The sequence below is a fragment of the Liolophura sinensis genome, chromosome 8 (assembly GCF_032854445.1).
Source record: "Liolophura sinensis isolate JHLJ2023 chromosome 8, CUHK_Ljap_v2, whole genome shotgun sequence".
Classification (NCBI taxonomy): Eukaryota; Metazoa; Mollusca; class Polyplacophora; order Chitonida; family Chitonidae; genus Liolophura; species Liolophura sinensis.
Window position 1 is genome coordinate 1,872,683 of NC_088302.1, and position 16,347 is coordinate 1,889,029.

At 36.9% G+C, this 16,347-nt stretch overlaps 2 protein-coding genes across 3 annotated transcripts; one reads left to right on the forward strand and one right to left on the reverse strand.

Moving 5' to 3' along the window:
• Nucleotides 1–1,412: 1,412 nt before the first annotated feature.
• On the reverse strand, nucleotides 1,413–7,677 carry LOC135472629 (cyclin-I-like). Its single transcript, XM_064752228.1, has 7 exons — nucleotides 7,498–7,677; nucleotides 6,736–6,877; nucleotides 5,685–5,816; nucleotides 5,417–5,491; nucleotides 3,958–4,098; nucleotides 3,406–3,636; nucleotides 1,413–2,830 (listed from the first exon to the last, which is right to left on the reverse strand). The coding sequence occupies exons 2-7, from the start codon at nucleotides 6,862–6,864 to the stop codon at nucleotides 2,528–2,530; spliced, it is 1,011 nt and encodes a 336-aa protein (XP_064608298.1). The 5' UTR covers nucleotides 6,865–6,877; nucleotides 7,498–7,677; the 3' UTR covers nucleotides 1,413–2,527.
• Nucleotides 7,678–7,865: 188 nt separating this feature from the next.
• LOC135472824 (cyclin-G2-like) lies at nucleotides 7,866–16,296 on the forward strand. 2 transcript variants are annotated; one of them, XM_064752513.1, is made up of 9 exons: nucleotides 7,866–8,027; nucleotides 9,172–9,409; nucleotides 9,798–9,893; nucleotides 10,102–10,245; nucleotides 10,693–10,767; nucleotides 11,042–11,299; nucleotides 11,621–11,731; nucleotides 12,687–12,874; nucleotides 14,504–16,296. In XM_064752513.1, exons 2-9 carry the CDS (start codon nucleotides 9,290–9,292, stop codon nucleotides 14,511–14,513), a joined length of 1,002 nt encoding a protein of 333 aa, XP_064608583.1. In that variant the 5' UTR covers nucleotides 7,866–8,027; nucleotides 9,172–9,289; the 3' UTR covers nucleotides 14,514–16,296. The 2 variants fall into 2 exon arrangements, with proteins under 2 accessions (XP_064608583.1, XP_064608584.1); XM_064752514.1 differs by having other exon boundaries at nucleotides 9,813–9,893.
• The last annotated feature ends 51 nt before the right edge of the window (nucleotides 16,297–16,347 follow it).

Here is a 16,347-nt window from a genome sequence, read left to right on the forward strand (position 1 = left end):
CGCGAAGGGGACGTCACTCGCAGCCTCATCACCACCTATCTTCTTGTGTCCTCTCGCCCAGCATTTCAAACTTCCATCAGTAAAGCCCAAAACTTAGACAATTTCCATCATTTTGATACCAAGCATGCACCCGTGCAGTAAAAACGGCAGGCTGGCAGCAAGAAAAGACTTCACATCCTAAAATACACAGAATTACATTCCTCCCTCCCGTAAAACGCAAGTTGTAATGGGGGTCTGTGTCCGGTTAAACAACTCAAAATAAATCCTGCAGGATGGCCATTGAAACAAAACCCGTATACAGCTGTATGATTGTCATACAAGACCACAGCATAGAGGACTTGTCATCAGTTTCATTCTACAGAATGATGACAGTTTCAAATTGCCACTCCATCTGAACTTACGCCAACAAAACGGTGAAAACCACGACATCCCTGAATTTGAATGTGCCAATTCAATGTTAACAGCTCTGACCTATGCTTCTGGAGTTCTGGAAGTTACACCTGGCGCAAATTGCCATTACTTCCTTAAACAGGCCCCTGGTCCGGTTTGTATCTCCCTGAGGGCTGTCAGAAGTTTGGGGTTATGACAGCCACAAAAACATGCTATCCCAACTGTGGAAAAATCACACACAAACCAATAATACATCAATACATACTGATTTTCCGGCTCGATACTAACTCCTTACTCATTGTACCTAGCCTCATCGCTCTATAACTGAGCTACCAGTCCAGACAGGATTGGCTTGTTTGTCAGTCCCTTATAGGCATTGAAGAACTATTCACATCCGCACTTATTCCAATGCAATAACAATCTCACGGATTATAGCTTACATTGCACGGTTGCTTGGGTGTGTCATACACTACTTCGTAACCACGTGTTAAAATCAGCATAAACTAAAGTTATAAAACAGAACTTCTGTAAAACCCAAGTATGCAATTTAATCCTGCTTTTCTGAGGAGTTCCTTACATTATTTCAGTCTATCATCCCTTCAGAAATATTCCTATGGTACATCCATTTCATTTACAAGCTCAATTCAGTGATCAGCACACTATCTGATTAAATCGTGTTCAAACGCCCAAGAACCGTTAATGGTTTTATTTCATAAGTGTTTGTGGATAAAGGAAACTCAGGAATAAACCACCAACCTCTGACAAATATCTTGACAAGGCCATGACCAAAATAGCAAGACATGAATTCGAACATGCCACCTCATTAGTGAAGGGCCCAATGATAGCAGCAATACCCTGCTCTTATCCCTTCAACCATAAAGAGACGGACCGGACACACTGTGTAGGTCATATCTTGTTGATACTTAGGTGTGACAAATTGAAGAAAAGGCTCAACATACAATTTATGTTGACAAGAAACCTTGTTTCATTATATAGTTGTCATGACATGAGAGAAAACAGCCTGCATTTTCAATCTTGTTTATTACTGTTGGACCAGATTAGAAGATTGCCTTCCTATATAGTTTACAACCTGTTTTCACACAGTTAGGTGATTGTTGCAAAAATTGATATTGAACCCAGATAGAAAGAGTATAAAGATTTCAGTCATAATGAGTGGGTTTTAAAACAAAATTTGATATTAAGAATTCAGAGTTGTATAATGGAATAAAAATATTCGTCTGACGTTCCAATCACGAGCCCATTAAAACTTAAAACAGTTTTGATACCTTCTGCGTTTAACAACCTTCACAAATCAAGTGTGGAAGAAGTTTTGTGCTCAACACTTCATTGCTTGTTCAGAATGATCACAGCTTAAAACGTCACGGCACTGATGTGGTCCACATCAACCTTCCTCAAGCATTCTTCCTCATTCGGTCCACAATCGTTCACTTTCATCTCTTCTAGATGAATATAAAACATTTACAAAGTCCTAAGAGGCTAAAACTGAACTGTACAATACTAAAATATTTCTGTTTCACAGTTTACACAGAAAGCCAATATAACTACAGCGGAACACAAAATGCTAGAACTGTACAAAAGCTCAGAAGAAACATATCAGTACAAGAGATTTACAATAGCACAACTACCATCTGTCGAGCTACAATCCATAGTTCATCATCTACACATCCTTCAACACACACTATCATGTTGGCACGTCAGCTTACCCTAAAACTCCGCCATATTTCCAGAAATGAAAAGACTTCCACACATTTGTACAACTCCCAGTTTGTTATTCCATTTGTTCCAATATAACAGGCTAGGTCAGTAAAGTAGTACAATGTTTGCTGCCTTACAACTTTAATTCTAACCTCAACTCTGAGCGAAAAACTCAAAGAAATTAAAAGAAAGAAAAAAAAAATCCCTGTGCTGCACAACAGGTTCAACCAGTTTCTCAGGTAAAATACAAAACAAAACAGTTACACAAGTTCCTGTTATTTTATCAGTTGTTCTTCCTGAATTGTAAGAATGTAATACTTCTTCGTTGGTTGGGGTGTCTACTGATAGATCTGTGGGGAAATAAAATTCATCTGAGAAAGTGAAAACCCATCTGGGTAGATGTAGGGCACACAGAACTTGCTCAGGTGGCTGAAACGGCTTGAATTTGAGCGAAGCTCATTTCCTCAGGGTCCTGTCGAGCCTCTGAACTGCAGGACGGCCTCACATTCACCAGTACTTCCTCCACAGTCTCCTCACTGTACAGTCGTTTGATACTGTCATAGATTTCATCCACCTCTTCGGCCATGAGATCAACTTTGCGTTTGTTGGATTTCACTTTGGGTCGTGTTAAGCTGGAGAACCTGTAGCTGGTCTGGAGATGATTTTTGCTGGCCAAACACTGAGCCACTTGCTCTCGACAATGGATAAGATGTTTACTATCCACCTAGAACAATGAAAGATGCCAGTTAATGGAAAACAGTACAAATCTCAGCAAATCTGAACAACAATTTTCTACAGGGAAACAAAAAAAAGAACAATAAATTCCAGTTGGTTTAGTTCAGTTTCACACTTAAGTCATCATAGGATGATGTGTCTTCATTGTTAAAACATGATTATTTCACAAGAGGGTTGCAAAATTAGATGCAGAGAGATGTACACACACACAACTGCTAAAGCTAAATATAGCACAGCTAAAGTTAAGGTGACCACATAGCAATAAGAAACAAACGATAAAATCTTTCCTAAGAATTATTTCAAGATGGAAGCGAGATAAAATACAGGTCAACAAAATTGGATTACCTTCATTTGACTCTTTGTACCAAAAGCTCTTAGTGTGCCACTGCTTTCTAAGCACATCATAATCAATTATGTACTGACAGTTGGTAATGCCATCTGGTAAACCAATTCAAAATTACTGAGAAGTGGAGGTTTATCTGCATAATCAACACAATCCATCACTACTGTCAGAGCAGTTTATTTCTTCGTGCAATCTCACAGTTTCATTAACAATATTCTTACCTGGACCATCTTTTGCAAAGAAACAATGGTTGGAAACCAGATGGATGTAAACTGCTCCAGTTCCAAACTGATCAACGCTAAAGCCAGTAGGGCCGGTGGGAATAGCATGAGAGATCCATGACCCAAACAAATGATCAGCTTGCTGCGGAGGATGCTGATGTGCTGTGAAGGCGTCATGCTGCTCAGCCCATCAAGCAAGTGTGGGTTGTTCTTCATCATTATCACATGGATCTGCAAAGCAACATCAGTGATAGTGTCAGGAGGTCTTTATAACTCTTCTTTGTTTGTTGTTCACTTATGTTTGCAAGTTACTTCAATACAGACAGGCTCAAAATGGAGAAAGTTAAAAAATGTTTCCTTTTTGACACATTCCACATAGCAATTACTGTATTGTAAAAAAAAAAAAAAATTCAAATACTGAATTTATACCTCAAAAGCCTAAATTCACACAACATTTAAAAATTCTGACAGAACATATTTCAAGTTTTTACAGGTCCCAGTTATCAAAACAAATGTAAGCGAATATAGTCCCTATAACACAAGCCAACTCACCATATGAAGGAAGTCAACAGAGGTCACAAAGTTGATATTCCAGTTCAGTTTGTCTAGAACTAGCCGCTCCATTCGACAAACCTCGGCTACAGTGCAACCACTCTGACTTCCACGCACAAGATCCGTGGTGCTAGGAATAACCTGCAATAATACAACCCAAACACACTCATTCTAGTCAGGTATAAATGTATACAGTCAGCTGGAATTACTTATCGACAAAATGGCAGTGCAGGCCTGCAAGTAACTTTCTGAGGCATGGGTGACAAGTTTCCAAACCCATTCATTCGAACTAGTTTTTTGTACATTTTTGTCGCTTAGTTTGTACCTGAAGAGATGGAATTTGATACTGGCAGACTTGCAGTGCTATTTACAAGCATGAGGATTTAAGAATTAATGGGAAATGCTTTTTCGGTCTGTGTGCATTTTACTTGGGAAACGGTGGGAAATTTTTTGGGGTTCCCAACAATTTCTTCTATGAGAACCAATTTACCTGTACTAGTTTAATTATTAATGGCATTTCATCAAATAAATTTTGGTGTTTGTTGCCAACTTAATTATCATTTACTTTACTGTACATTCAAGATTACCATAATCCCTTAATCTTTTCGTTTAAAATGCATGAACTATCACTGAGTCATAGACATGTCTGACTACAAACTATGGAGACAGCATAAACTCTCTTATTTCACAAAAAGGGAGAGAACTGGGTACGCTTCCCTTTGTCAGCTGAGCTATTCCCCTACCGAGTGCAATGGAGCATGTGTTCAATTTAACTTCAACAACAGCCTTGCCCTAAACGAATCTCACAATCCGAATTTCATATGAAACACAATTTTCTTGGTCAAAGGTATTGACTAGCTTTCTGTCCTTTGTGTAATTCATCAGCTTTGGTACATCCTGTTAATCACGGCAGATAGCATAACAGGGTCACTGTACACACTGAGATTGTAAAGGATCCATATTTCGTAAGACCAATCGTGGCAAAAAAGTACAAGTGCTAGTGACAACTTTAGCCACATTTTGAAGGTTCATTTTGAGTTCAATTTTTACTGAGCAGTACTGAGTGAGCAGCCAAGCCTTTCTTGTGAGAAACTGACTTTCGGTTCCTTGATTTTTTAACCTGGGAACAGACACAGAAAAGAAACAAGCATTTCAGTGTAATCCTCGTGCCTGTATTTAGGCTATCATCATGAATGGATAATATTATAAATAATTGTGTGCACAGAGGGAAATTCATGGATTTGTACATTTCTACAATGCCTGAGGTTATTGAATGGAAGGACACGGTACAGATATGAATTTCTGAAAGCTATAAAGCCAGGTAGTATGGATCTCAGAATAACACTGGTCAACTGGGAATCCTGTTTCAATCCTGCATCGGCGCGTGACCGGATGTTCAATGCCATATTAGGTGCCAGTGGGACTATTTAGGTGCCACAGATCTTGATACTCCACTCACCTCATCCTCCTCAAGTGTTTTGGCTGCCAGATAGTAACAGCTTATTGCAATACATCTCAGATACTTGGGTCGGACCTAAAAAAAACCCCCAAAACAAATAGAGAATTGATTACACAATAATCACAACCGAACGTCTTTCAGAATAAACACTTTGAATATGATGCGAGTCACCTGAATTAGTTTACATTTACTCTGTTAATAGTACAGCACGTAACGATTAAATGACAGAGAAAACACCAAATGATGAACAAGTGAGATGTTGACATACCTTTACCAGCTGAAGGAACTGGTCAAATATAGCAATGGCTAAACCAAGGCTCTCTGATGAAAACTGAAAGTGCTGGTTTAGATTCCGCAGCCATAATACTGCTTCATTACGGTGTTCCTCACAAACTTCCTCCTGTTAAATAACAGCAAAGCCTTTCTTATAAATATTCTTTACCCTGAGGTAGGTAACATGTATGTCAAGTTTAATATATCTTCACCATTATATATTCATGGGGTGATAGTTCATTTTGGAATATCCAGACCAACCCTCCAAAATAGCCTTTTTGTTTTTTTACACTGAAAGGTTTTTTTTGAGCTTCTGACAGAATTTTTTATCTTAAAGTTTGTTTCTTTAAAATCAAATGCATTAGTTCTTACATTTTACTTGAGACTATTATATACAATAATATATATTAGTCCTAGATTTAACAGAGTAAAAGAAAACCAACCACAAATTTCTGATGGGGTCATTTTAGTTTTTAGGAACGGTCTGGAAACATTGACTAGTAACACATGGTACACTTGCAGGTGGAATCAACTGGTGTAAATCTGAACATTTTGTAATGTTTAACTGACTGACTTCCTTTCAAAGCAGTTGGTTGATAAAATGGTGGGAAAACAGCTAAATTCCCTTTGCTGGTTAATTTATCTAATTATATTTAACATAATGATAGGACTGCGGCCAGCACAATGGTGGGAGAAAACCAGAGCAGAGTCCACACGCAGGTATTTCGCAGACATTCCCACTTACAACCAAATTTCTATGTTGAAACATGAAAGTAGAAAGTTTACTTGAAGATAGAAATAAATGCTGATGGATGTTCAGTTAATTATTGAATTTTAGAGCACTCCCATTAGAAAGTTTACTACTCCCCAAAATTAATGACAGCAATGGAAACTTGATTTATTTACTGTAAAAACCACCAAATCAACACCTATTCATTCAAGTTTTGTGTGTGAGTAAACTTAAAATACTTTGAACACAACAAATAATTATAAGAAAATGTCAGTAAAGATCTTTCGTAAAATTTATTAATTATGACAATACACACTATGGTTGTAGTCTTCCGGAACACTCGTGGCTTCCATTGCTCTCTCTCTTTCTTAAGGGCTTTCCCAAGCATCATTACTAGATGTTTAGCATCCAAAGCACTCTGAGGTTGCTTCCTGCACCCCCACATCTTGCCCAGGTACCTGAAATCACAAAATAGAGGTTTACAGATGTCACAGATCAATTCAACTTATGTCATGTGAATGCTAACTCAGCAAGAGTTGAGTTAAACCAAAGGCAAAAAACTCAGTAAATGTCAACGCAGGTTTAGTGAATTAATAACTAGAATTCTGTCTCACTAAAACAAAGCTAACCAATAAGAACTGACTTACATGTAGTCAAGAAAAAACAAAACAAAACAAAAAAAATTTACCAAAGCAAACATCAGCAAATTTGTGGCCTTAGACTTGGGCTGTCAGAGCCCGCCTAATATCTGTCAACTGTCAACCGTCAAAAATCTCACTAACAAAGCCCCCTGCTGACTGCTGCGTCCTGTACAGCTGACCCACTTTTTCCCTGAAAAGTTTTCTTTCTCTACGATCTTTCTCACTGCTGTGTTTCGTCTTCAAACAGCATCACACATCAAGTATATTTACAGAGACAGTCTTTAATCAAAATGATTTCGTAAGAAAGTTTAATATGTGCCCGTGTCAGCATTAAGCATCATGATTGAGTCAGCTGTCAATAAAAAAACATACACGCCCGGGGATTTTGGTGGAAAACTCCAAATGAGGTTTCTGTTTCTAGAAAAATTCATGCTTACCTGGCTCAAGACAAGACAAGACCTGGGAACCAAAGAGCTCCTCTGGTTCACTAGGAACTGCACTTTACATTGGTTTCTCTATAGCTCCATTTTCGACGGGGTTCTTCAAAAATTACGAAAAGAAATGAAAGAACGAAATAATTAGATGTGTGCGGGAACTACATTAAGTCCCTTTACTGACGTCAAGTGGAAATCAATCCACCGCGTGCCCGACAGACGTATTTTTACTGGGTTAATCTCGGCTGTATAGTAAAAAATTTCTACAACATCTGATAAAGAGCTTACAGTGTTTGCAAAATACAACAAAGGGCCAGTCTAGCAGCCCTACCGATGACGATGTTTCTAAAAACTGAGGAACTTACCTTCTTGTCGGAAGGATATTTCTGTGCTCAGGAGGTCAGGAATGCGGTCATAGCTGTCAAAACCTAAGATCAGTAAAACACTGCAGCGTAGTGCTCGTTCGTAGCGATATCGTAGTGATCAGCAAGAAGGCGCAAATTGCAGTAAGGGTCAACTTATCAAATAGAGAGGTAAGAGTGTGTATTCCTTCGATGATTCTTCATTCAGATGAGGTGCAAAACGAGTGACAATAGCTGCAGAAACAATAACAGGTCAGACGGGAAGCAGCAACCAATGAAAATGTACTTTACAAAAGCCGGGTCTTGTCTTTAACCAATCAAATTGTTTCTAATAACGCGGACCGGGCGCCAACTTTGAAAGCCTTTTGTCAAAACCCCAAAGATTCCTTATGTCATTTTCCAAGCCGCAGGAGGACTGCTGAACGGACGTGCATGGAGAGTTTCATTGTTATTAGTTTGTAGCGCCTTGTTAATGGCTTCTGAGAAAGATTGCTGCAGCGTTGTGAACTGCAGGGGTAAGATTTTCAGGCAAGTTCCCGTCAGTTAATCTTACTCTTCATATAATTTATAAACTACGGACATATAATTTACTATGCAGAAAAACTTATTCCCAGTGAGTTTTTATTATAACGATTCCACAGAGTGAAAAGAAAGTACAGGCTTAGACAGTTCATTTAATAGAGGGTTTGTAGGAGTTACAACGTACAGTCAGTTTTGATTTTTTCATTTGATAAATACATATGGTTTTGGTCTTTTAAAAAAATCTTCCCGTCCTAATAATCTTTTGCCACTGAACAAGTGCAAGCAAGTCATTATGACTGTATACAGCTCAGAGGGGGTCCTAACATAATCTCTTAAGCAATTTCCTGTGGCAGTAAAGAGTGGGGTGGAGGTAGGTTGTTTGTACAGGTGTGTCCATTATTGGGCGGATTTAAACTTTGATGACTGATTTCTTTCCTTGTTTCAACTTCTACAATTTCCATCTAGCACAGCTAGAATTTGTCTGATAAGGTTCATATATAACCTACTTTTAGGGACTTGGTTAGTTGTTCACATTGGTTTAGAGACTAAATATCTTTGATGATACTTTACCATTAGATATGTGAAATAAAAGTCAAATTGTTGGAAACACTCTTGCAAAATGATTTTTTTTTCACACAACCTACATGTAGCTATTTTTACAGCCTTAAGTAACATTATTGTGTCCATGCATCTTTATTCTCATTTTACAGGGATTTGTGTGGAAGAGATCTCTAGTATTTAAGCCAGCATTTTTTTTTCTTTTTTTTTTTTCAAATATCTGTTCTCTTTTCAGGTTAAAGTAATTTATAAGGATCCCAGTGAGATTGATCCCAAGCAGATGCTGTGAAAGAATGGAATGAATCGTGATAATCTGATGTGACACTTTTGTGTGTGACACTGTGTATTGCAAGATGGTCAACAATCAGAACATCAGAGATCATGGGCATGAAGAGAGTTGGACATCTGATCAGTGTAGGATGGAGATGTTAGAACAACTACAGAGACATATTCCTGTAAACCACTGGGAAAAAGTATGTTGTCCACATATTATTGCCTTTCTGTTCTGTTCAAAATAATAAAGATTGTTAAAAGGTGAGCAAATTTTAAGTGCAAGTTTTTCAGATCGACATTTATGAACTAATAAAATGTTGTAAGCTATGTCATTGTTTCACTAATGTGCATTGATTGGACAGTTTTCAGTTTTTGATCATGCTGGGTAATTTATACACTTATAAGGCCTTAAAGTACTGCAGGTTGACCAACTGCCACAAAACAAAGCAAAATATGCTTTGCAGAAATTACACTCTAGGAACTGAAAGTATCAGGAAAATTTGAAACTAGTCTCATGTATGCTTGCCATAGCCAGACTATTTGTGGCTTGTTTTACGATGTATCGGTACCTGTGATTGCCAGTGACAGTCTGTTTTTCCCCAGCTATCCAGTTTGGTGAAGAAAGTTGCAGAAGACTTGAAACACCGATCCAATGTACAGCATGTGGAAAACTACCGTGAATTGGTAATTTATAACTTCTGATTTATAAGCTCCCACTTTCTGTGGATTTTACATGGCTTTGTAATTTACAAAGATTTGTGCATAACATGCCCTACATATAAAAGCACTTATTGATGACTTACCATCATGTATATCAGAATAGTGAAAATTTTACTTGACTTGCTTGATGGATATAAAATTTGAAATGGAATATCACATGTATTTGTTTCAGTCAAACCCAGACAAGGCTTACCGGAGGAAGTTGAGGGAAATTGCAGTATTCAACCTGCGTTGTTTGAAAGCTTTTTTTTCCTGTGGCTCAGAAGTCCTGATTTCTGCAACATATATGTTGGATTGTTTTCTGTCAAAAGTGCGAGTAAGTATATACATGCACACTTCATCACTTTCTCCTAGTTTTGTGCTAGTCTAGATCAGTTATAACAGAAACCGTAATCTAGACGTAAAAAGCAGATATGAAGATTCAATTTTGTATACAACAAGCACTTCATTATCTCTGAAAGGACAAATTTTTGCCAAAAGTTGACTTTAAAAGAGAGCTCAAGCGTCAAGAAGTCAGACTCTAAATTAACTTGGATTATGCCCTGGAACAGATGCAAGTACTTCAGTAATGGGACTGGCTGTATCAATATAGAAGTACAAATGAGGTTTGCAAAGAGACCAGTTTCTTTTCTAATTTAGTGCCCGTAGAATTTATATAAACGTGCCATTAAGCAAAATCAATACTTCACCACTTTTTAATGATTAACAAAAGCAGGTGTCAGAGTAATTGTTTTTTTTTTTGCTTTCCTCTTGTCGAACTTAGGTCCAGACAAAGTACATGTCGTGTTTGACTGCTGCATGCTTTGGAATTGCTTCTGATGTCCATGCCTCCGGTTCCGTGAGTACATCTTCATACTTGAGGTTGATCACCTAGTGTGGAACTGATGAGTTAACTATATAATGGAATGCATTATACATCAAATGAATGATTGCGTTGGAATGCCACCTCGGCAGCATTTTAGACATTTGTGATAATATTAAATGTTGATGTGAAGTTATTTATCCACGATCTTCATGATCTGCTTTATGATCTTCAGTGTTAACATGCCATTCATTTTCAGCAGTTAAGTTGCTTGATTTTCTGTTCAGACCTTCTCTTTATACCATTCCAGACATCACCATCTCCAGAAGAATTTTCCCGATTACACCGTAGGGCGTGGTCTCCATCTGATTTCATCCGCATGGAAAATAAAGTGATGGAAAAGCTGAATTGCAACCTGAGCCCACCAGTGACATCTCTCACCTTTTTACAGAGCTACTATGAAATGATTTGCTTGGTGGATCGACAGGTCTTCACTCAGGGCCTGTGGCAGTCCTTGACATCTAAGCTGGAGGCCTGTCTCTCGAGCAGCCAGTTTAACTTATTCCGAGTAAGTTACCTCGGTGCATGGTTTCTTTGGACAAATGAATTTGTATATTGTATAACTGATCTGTGTGGTTTTGACATTGTGTTCCCGAGAGTAAGGAGTTTAAAAGAGGTGTGATGTAGATTCGCGTTTTGTGGTTGCGTACATGTGTTGCACTAAGCCAAATAATGACGGCTAATACATTATTTTGTTGATGTAGAAAGCAGAGTCTAACAGTGGGTGTTTCATGCAAGTTGTTTTTATATCTGTTATAAGATAAATATTTAATGGATTGTAAGTTTCAGTTTCAATTTTTGTCTGATTTGATGTGTGATCAATTTTCAGCCCTGTACCCTGGCTTTGTCTGTGCTAGACGTTGTTCTTCAGGATTTCTGTGATACCATTAATGCAGCAGAGGTTGTCAGAGTAGTGTTCATCTTGCAGGCATTTTGCCAGGTAAGTTTCATCATGACAGTCATAATCGTACTTTGAACAGACACAATCAAGGTTACTTTATTTTTGGCATGTTTGTAGGTTTTGAAATGGGTTCATTCCGATGAAGACCATGTAACTATTAACTATTTCAATCTGAATTAAACTGTAAATACATTTATTTAAAGAAATGCATGTATTTCTAAAATGTTTTTTTTCCTACGTGTATTAGGAGTGTTCTGTCTGTTTCTGGCAGACCTACAGTACAACAGTGTTAATAATGCTTGCAATGTGTGCTTGCTACTAAATGATCATTCTGCCCTGCTGTTAGTTGCGGGCTGTGTAACCATTCAAACAACACTGAGTTTAACACACCAGCCGGTACACCATACCTTTTCATGCTTTTTTTTTTTTCCTACAAATAAAAGAATTTGATTCTTTTTACTTATTAGATTAGCTGTTAAAGGTGAACTGTCAGAATTTCCTGCAGTGTTCAAAGTGTTCTTACGCACAGTTTACAGATATCGCTTTTATTTTTATATTATTGGATATTTTACACTCACACGCCATGGAAACACAACGTGGAAAAAGAAACATTCGTTCCAGTCTGAGCTCAGCAGTATGATGTCATAATACACGTACAATAAACTTTTATGTTTTTGTGTCACACAGCAATAAGACACGACCTCATACATATGCAATTGTGAAATATCTAGATCAGCTGCAAAGGTCTAAGCTTGTCGTTGATTGGTCTAAATTGCATAACCTCTGCAGAGGGAGTGATAGAACAGCAGTATAAAAAATGTCATTTTGGGGGGAAGAATAGACTTACCCAACTTCAATGTTTCTTGGGTAACTCAATACTGCTAAACCTTGTTTCATACCTCAGGTTACTAAACAAACACTACTAAGACAGCGTTAAACCCTTAAAAACATTCTGTGTCATTTTGAGTATGTTGTTTGTCATTTGGTTGTCCAGATATCTGATGCTGAGCTGTATGAATGTAATGAAGCTGTTGTGAGCATGCAGAATAAGTACCAAAGTCAGAAGCTGTACGTGAGGAGCAGTCTGAGGAAACGAATCCGTCCCTTAATCCCTCGTCCCTGTCTTCCTGCTATCCCAGAAGAGGTGACCATACAGTCCTATGCAGCAGCCGTACGTTTAGGGTGAGTGAAGGCTTCACTACACTTTAATCTACATTAAAACATTTGTCTCAATGCTTATAGTGTTGTTAAATTGATTTAAGAATTTGCAGGTCATTCGTAGACTTTCTGACTTATCATGGATTGAAATAGATGCCATAAGGCGTCTCAGTGAAGCAGCATTAGATGAAAGAGCGGTAGAAATCCGTCCTGCAACAAGGAGGCACATTACATACACTCTAAGGATTCCTTCATCGTATATGATTGAAAAATTGATAAGTACGATGTTAAACCCCAAGCATTCACTCACTCACTCTTTTTACTGATGATATGAGCACATTCCTTACTGGAAATGACCCTGCTACCTTAGTTAATCAAACATGTTTTGAACTGGTCAAACTTTTTTGTGGCTCTGTTGGTAACAAATTCTCCCTTAAAGTAGGTAAAACCAAAATTTATGATAATTAGCCCTGATAAAAAGTGTGAAAAGTTTATCACTCAACATTAATGCCGTTAATGTTGACAGAGTTGACAACTATAAATTTCCCGGAGTATACTTTAATAGTAAGCTAAACAGGAAATCTCACATAAATGGATTGTCTAAGAAAATAGCTAGAAACCTTTGAATGTTTTTTACTATAATCTTATATTCCCATACCTGTCATCTTGCAACATCGTATGTTGTAACACACGTTTCACATCTTGGGACTGGTTCACATTATTAACCAGTCCCATCCACTAGAACACAGGGGACCAATATTTAAAAAATCTCAAACTACTAACGCTGATCAAGATAAATACTGATCAAACCATGCTTTTAGTGCATAAGCCTTACCATCAGTCATTTTCACTGCCAATTCAATTTCGAAACTTCTTTATCATGCTGTCTGATGTTGATAGGTACAAATCTTTATTTTCCTTTCTACTCATCTAATTTATCTTTTCCTTTTGCTAGAATTAAAGGTCCCCATGTGTGGAATAATCTTCCTCCTGCCCTCAAAACTGTAAATTCTATTTCTTTATTTTAACACGAAATTAAAGTTTTTCTAATTCAATAAAAAATATATACCATTAATCTGTAAGTGATATATTATTATTTATATTGTGCGACTTCACAACTTTGTTATTTTTCATCTTGTCATTAAACCCCATATTTAACTTGTGGTCAGCATGTGGATGTGTTTAGTTTCACTTTGATATGTTCATATACTCTTTGTGATGTCAATTTTCTTTACTGATCATTTCAATAAATATAATTTAAAAATGTATCAGTCAATTGGATCAAGCAAGCTCCAATCCCGCAGTTTTAATCCCGCCAAATATTTAATTACATCTATTCCTATGTTATACATTGAATTTGTACACATATTTATATGTACAGAATGCATATAAATCATGTTATTTATGTATTTTGGTGAAATGAAATGAAAAATGTGTATCTGTACATGGAAACATTGTACATACCTTTAAACTAGGGCCTAATTACAAGAAACGTAACAATTTTTCTTCAGTAAATCATGTTACCTTTCTTAAAAAAACAACAAGAAAATGGATTGTTGAAGTTGTGTGAGAGAAACTTTCTGAATAATCAGTTCAATGACAATAAACTGCCTGACAGCATCATTTGATATCTACTTTTCCTATATTTTGCAGCCTGAGCTAATTGGATGATGGTAAATAACCAGCACAGCCAAAAATACTGGTATAGCTACTCACTGTTGTCCTCTTTAACAAAACGAAGTGCAGACCATGTCTTTACAATGGCCATATGCTGTCAGTGTGTTGTGGATTACATGTTATATTTATGGAGATCTCCAGAACTTATTTATTTTTGTACTAAAATCTACAAATGTTAAAACTAAAAGCATTAAAGCATGTAATAATGTGTAGCATTGTTGTTGTTTTCAAGTAATTAATATTAAAACAAATGTCATGTCATGATTTTTGAAATAATGTATTGTATTCAAAGGATCTTTACCATTATTGTCCATGTAGCAGTGTGTAAAGTATGATGTCCAAATCCAAACGCACAATTAATGGGGCATATATATTATATTCCACAAAAGTCTATCTCACTGAAGTGTATTCCTAGTCTTAACTAGCATCCGTGTCAGAGTACATGTAACTAGAATCATACATCACTGTTATTTATAGATCCATCTCGAGCACTCATGAAACCAGGTACATGTACGTTGAAATTTTTGTACTGTATTTGTAATTTTATTTGGCTGACTGTTTTTACCTGTAGTAGGACCAACTAACTTTAGTATGTATAGTAGGGTAGATTTGTTGAATTCTGTATCAGCATTGTGCAATATTCATTTCGTATTGAAAACTTTGTTTATTTGTTGGTGATAATCACAGCAGACATTTTATTTTTTGCATCCCTTCGTTTCCCTGTCATTGTGGCTGTGTACATTGTATAGTTATGTTCAAACTTTATCAGTGGATACAATATATGTACATAATTCTGTAAGTTTTGCAATATGTACTTCTTTCTTGAAAGATATATTTAATGTTCTTTGTGCTCCAGCTTTAATCTGACAAACACACTATGTAATTTAGAATGTTGAATAATAGATGAAACAGATTTATGTACTACTGATTGTTATTGTGTACATTATATTCCACTGAATAATACAGGCCCCATCCCTGACTATTTTTTCTAAGGAATAAAAATTTTTTAATGCCGAAAATGTGTCACAAGAGTTCTGAATATTGTCTACACCTACACTAAGTCAATGTGATGAAGGAACCTGTGTACTATTGTCATGTTTTTCAGTGGCCATAATCTGGATTTTTGGAGTCATTTAAATTGTCCATTGTCATGCCTCACTAACTTCATTGCAATAAAGAGTTCTGCTGGTCATTCAACCGAATACAAATATCCACTGTGACCGTTTGACATACAGCTAGTAGTACTATAGCTGTGGAGCATTTCAAAGTGTGTCATCAAGATATGGCTGAATTTTTGCCAAAGTGAAGTTTAGACATATTCATTCATTCAAAGTGTGCCATTGTGAGGATATTGCTCTGGATCTTCCAGAGCAAATGTTCATCCAAAGATTTAACCGGTTAAAATCAGCTGTCCATATGCCTATGTTTATCTGGAGTAACATAATGAGCACTGTACCTCTTCTAGACATTTAATCTGGAGAAAACCTTGGACTAAAGATCCAAAGTGTCACAAATTTTCCTACATGTAGATTCCCTGCTGCTGTGGAATACTAACATTGTACAATGTACTTATTTATGTTGCATGCACTGACAGGATCAACTGGGGAACTAGATGAAGAACGTTACAAAGTGTGCCACAGGATCTTCAAAATCTTCAACCTTTCCAAGCACAAAATGATGTTTAATCATTGGGTTTTATGCTTACAATTATTATGACACTGCATAACTAAAGATGCAGTGTCATAAAACTGTGTAATTTATTCTCTACACCTCTTAGTTCTCTCAGAATGTTTTAAAATATTGGTTGTAGAAGCAGTTGA

Excerpts from the sequence above, each read along its gene's own strand:
- LOC135472629 (XM_064752228.1), bottom strand. The coding sequence starts at position 6,864 with ATGTGGGGGTGCAGGAAGCAACCTCAGAGTGCTTTGGATGCTAAACAT. Across the intron at positions 5,817-6,735 it reads TCCGGAAGACTACAACCATA|GAGGAAGTTTGTGAGGAACA; the intron begins GTGTGTATTGTC and ends GTTATTTAACAG. Across the intron at positions 3,637-3,957 it reads CTGTTGACTTCCTTCATATG|ATCCATGTGATAATGATGAA; the intron begins GTGAGTTGGCTT and ends GTTGCTTTGCAG.
- LOC135472824 (XM_064752513.1), top strand. The coding sequence starts at position 9,290 with ATGGTCAACAATCAGAACATCAGAGATCATGGGCATGAAGAGAGTTGG. Across the intron at positions 10,246-10,692 it reads GTTTTCTGTCAAAAGTGCGA|GTCCAGACAAAGTACATGTC; the intron begins GTAAGTATATAC and ends TGTCGAACTTAG. Across the intron at positions 10,768-11,041 it reads ATGTCCATGCCTCCGGTTCC|ACATCACCATCTCCAGAAGA; the intron begins GTGAGTACATCT and ends ATACCATTCCAG.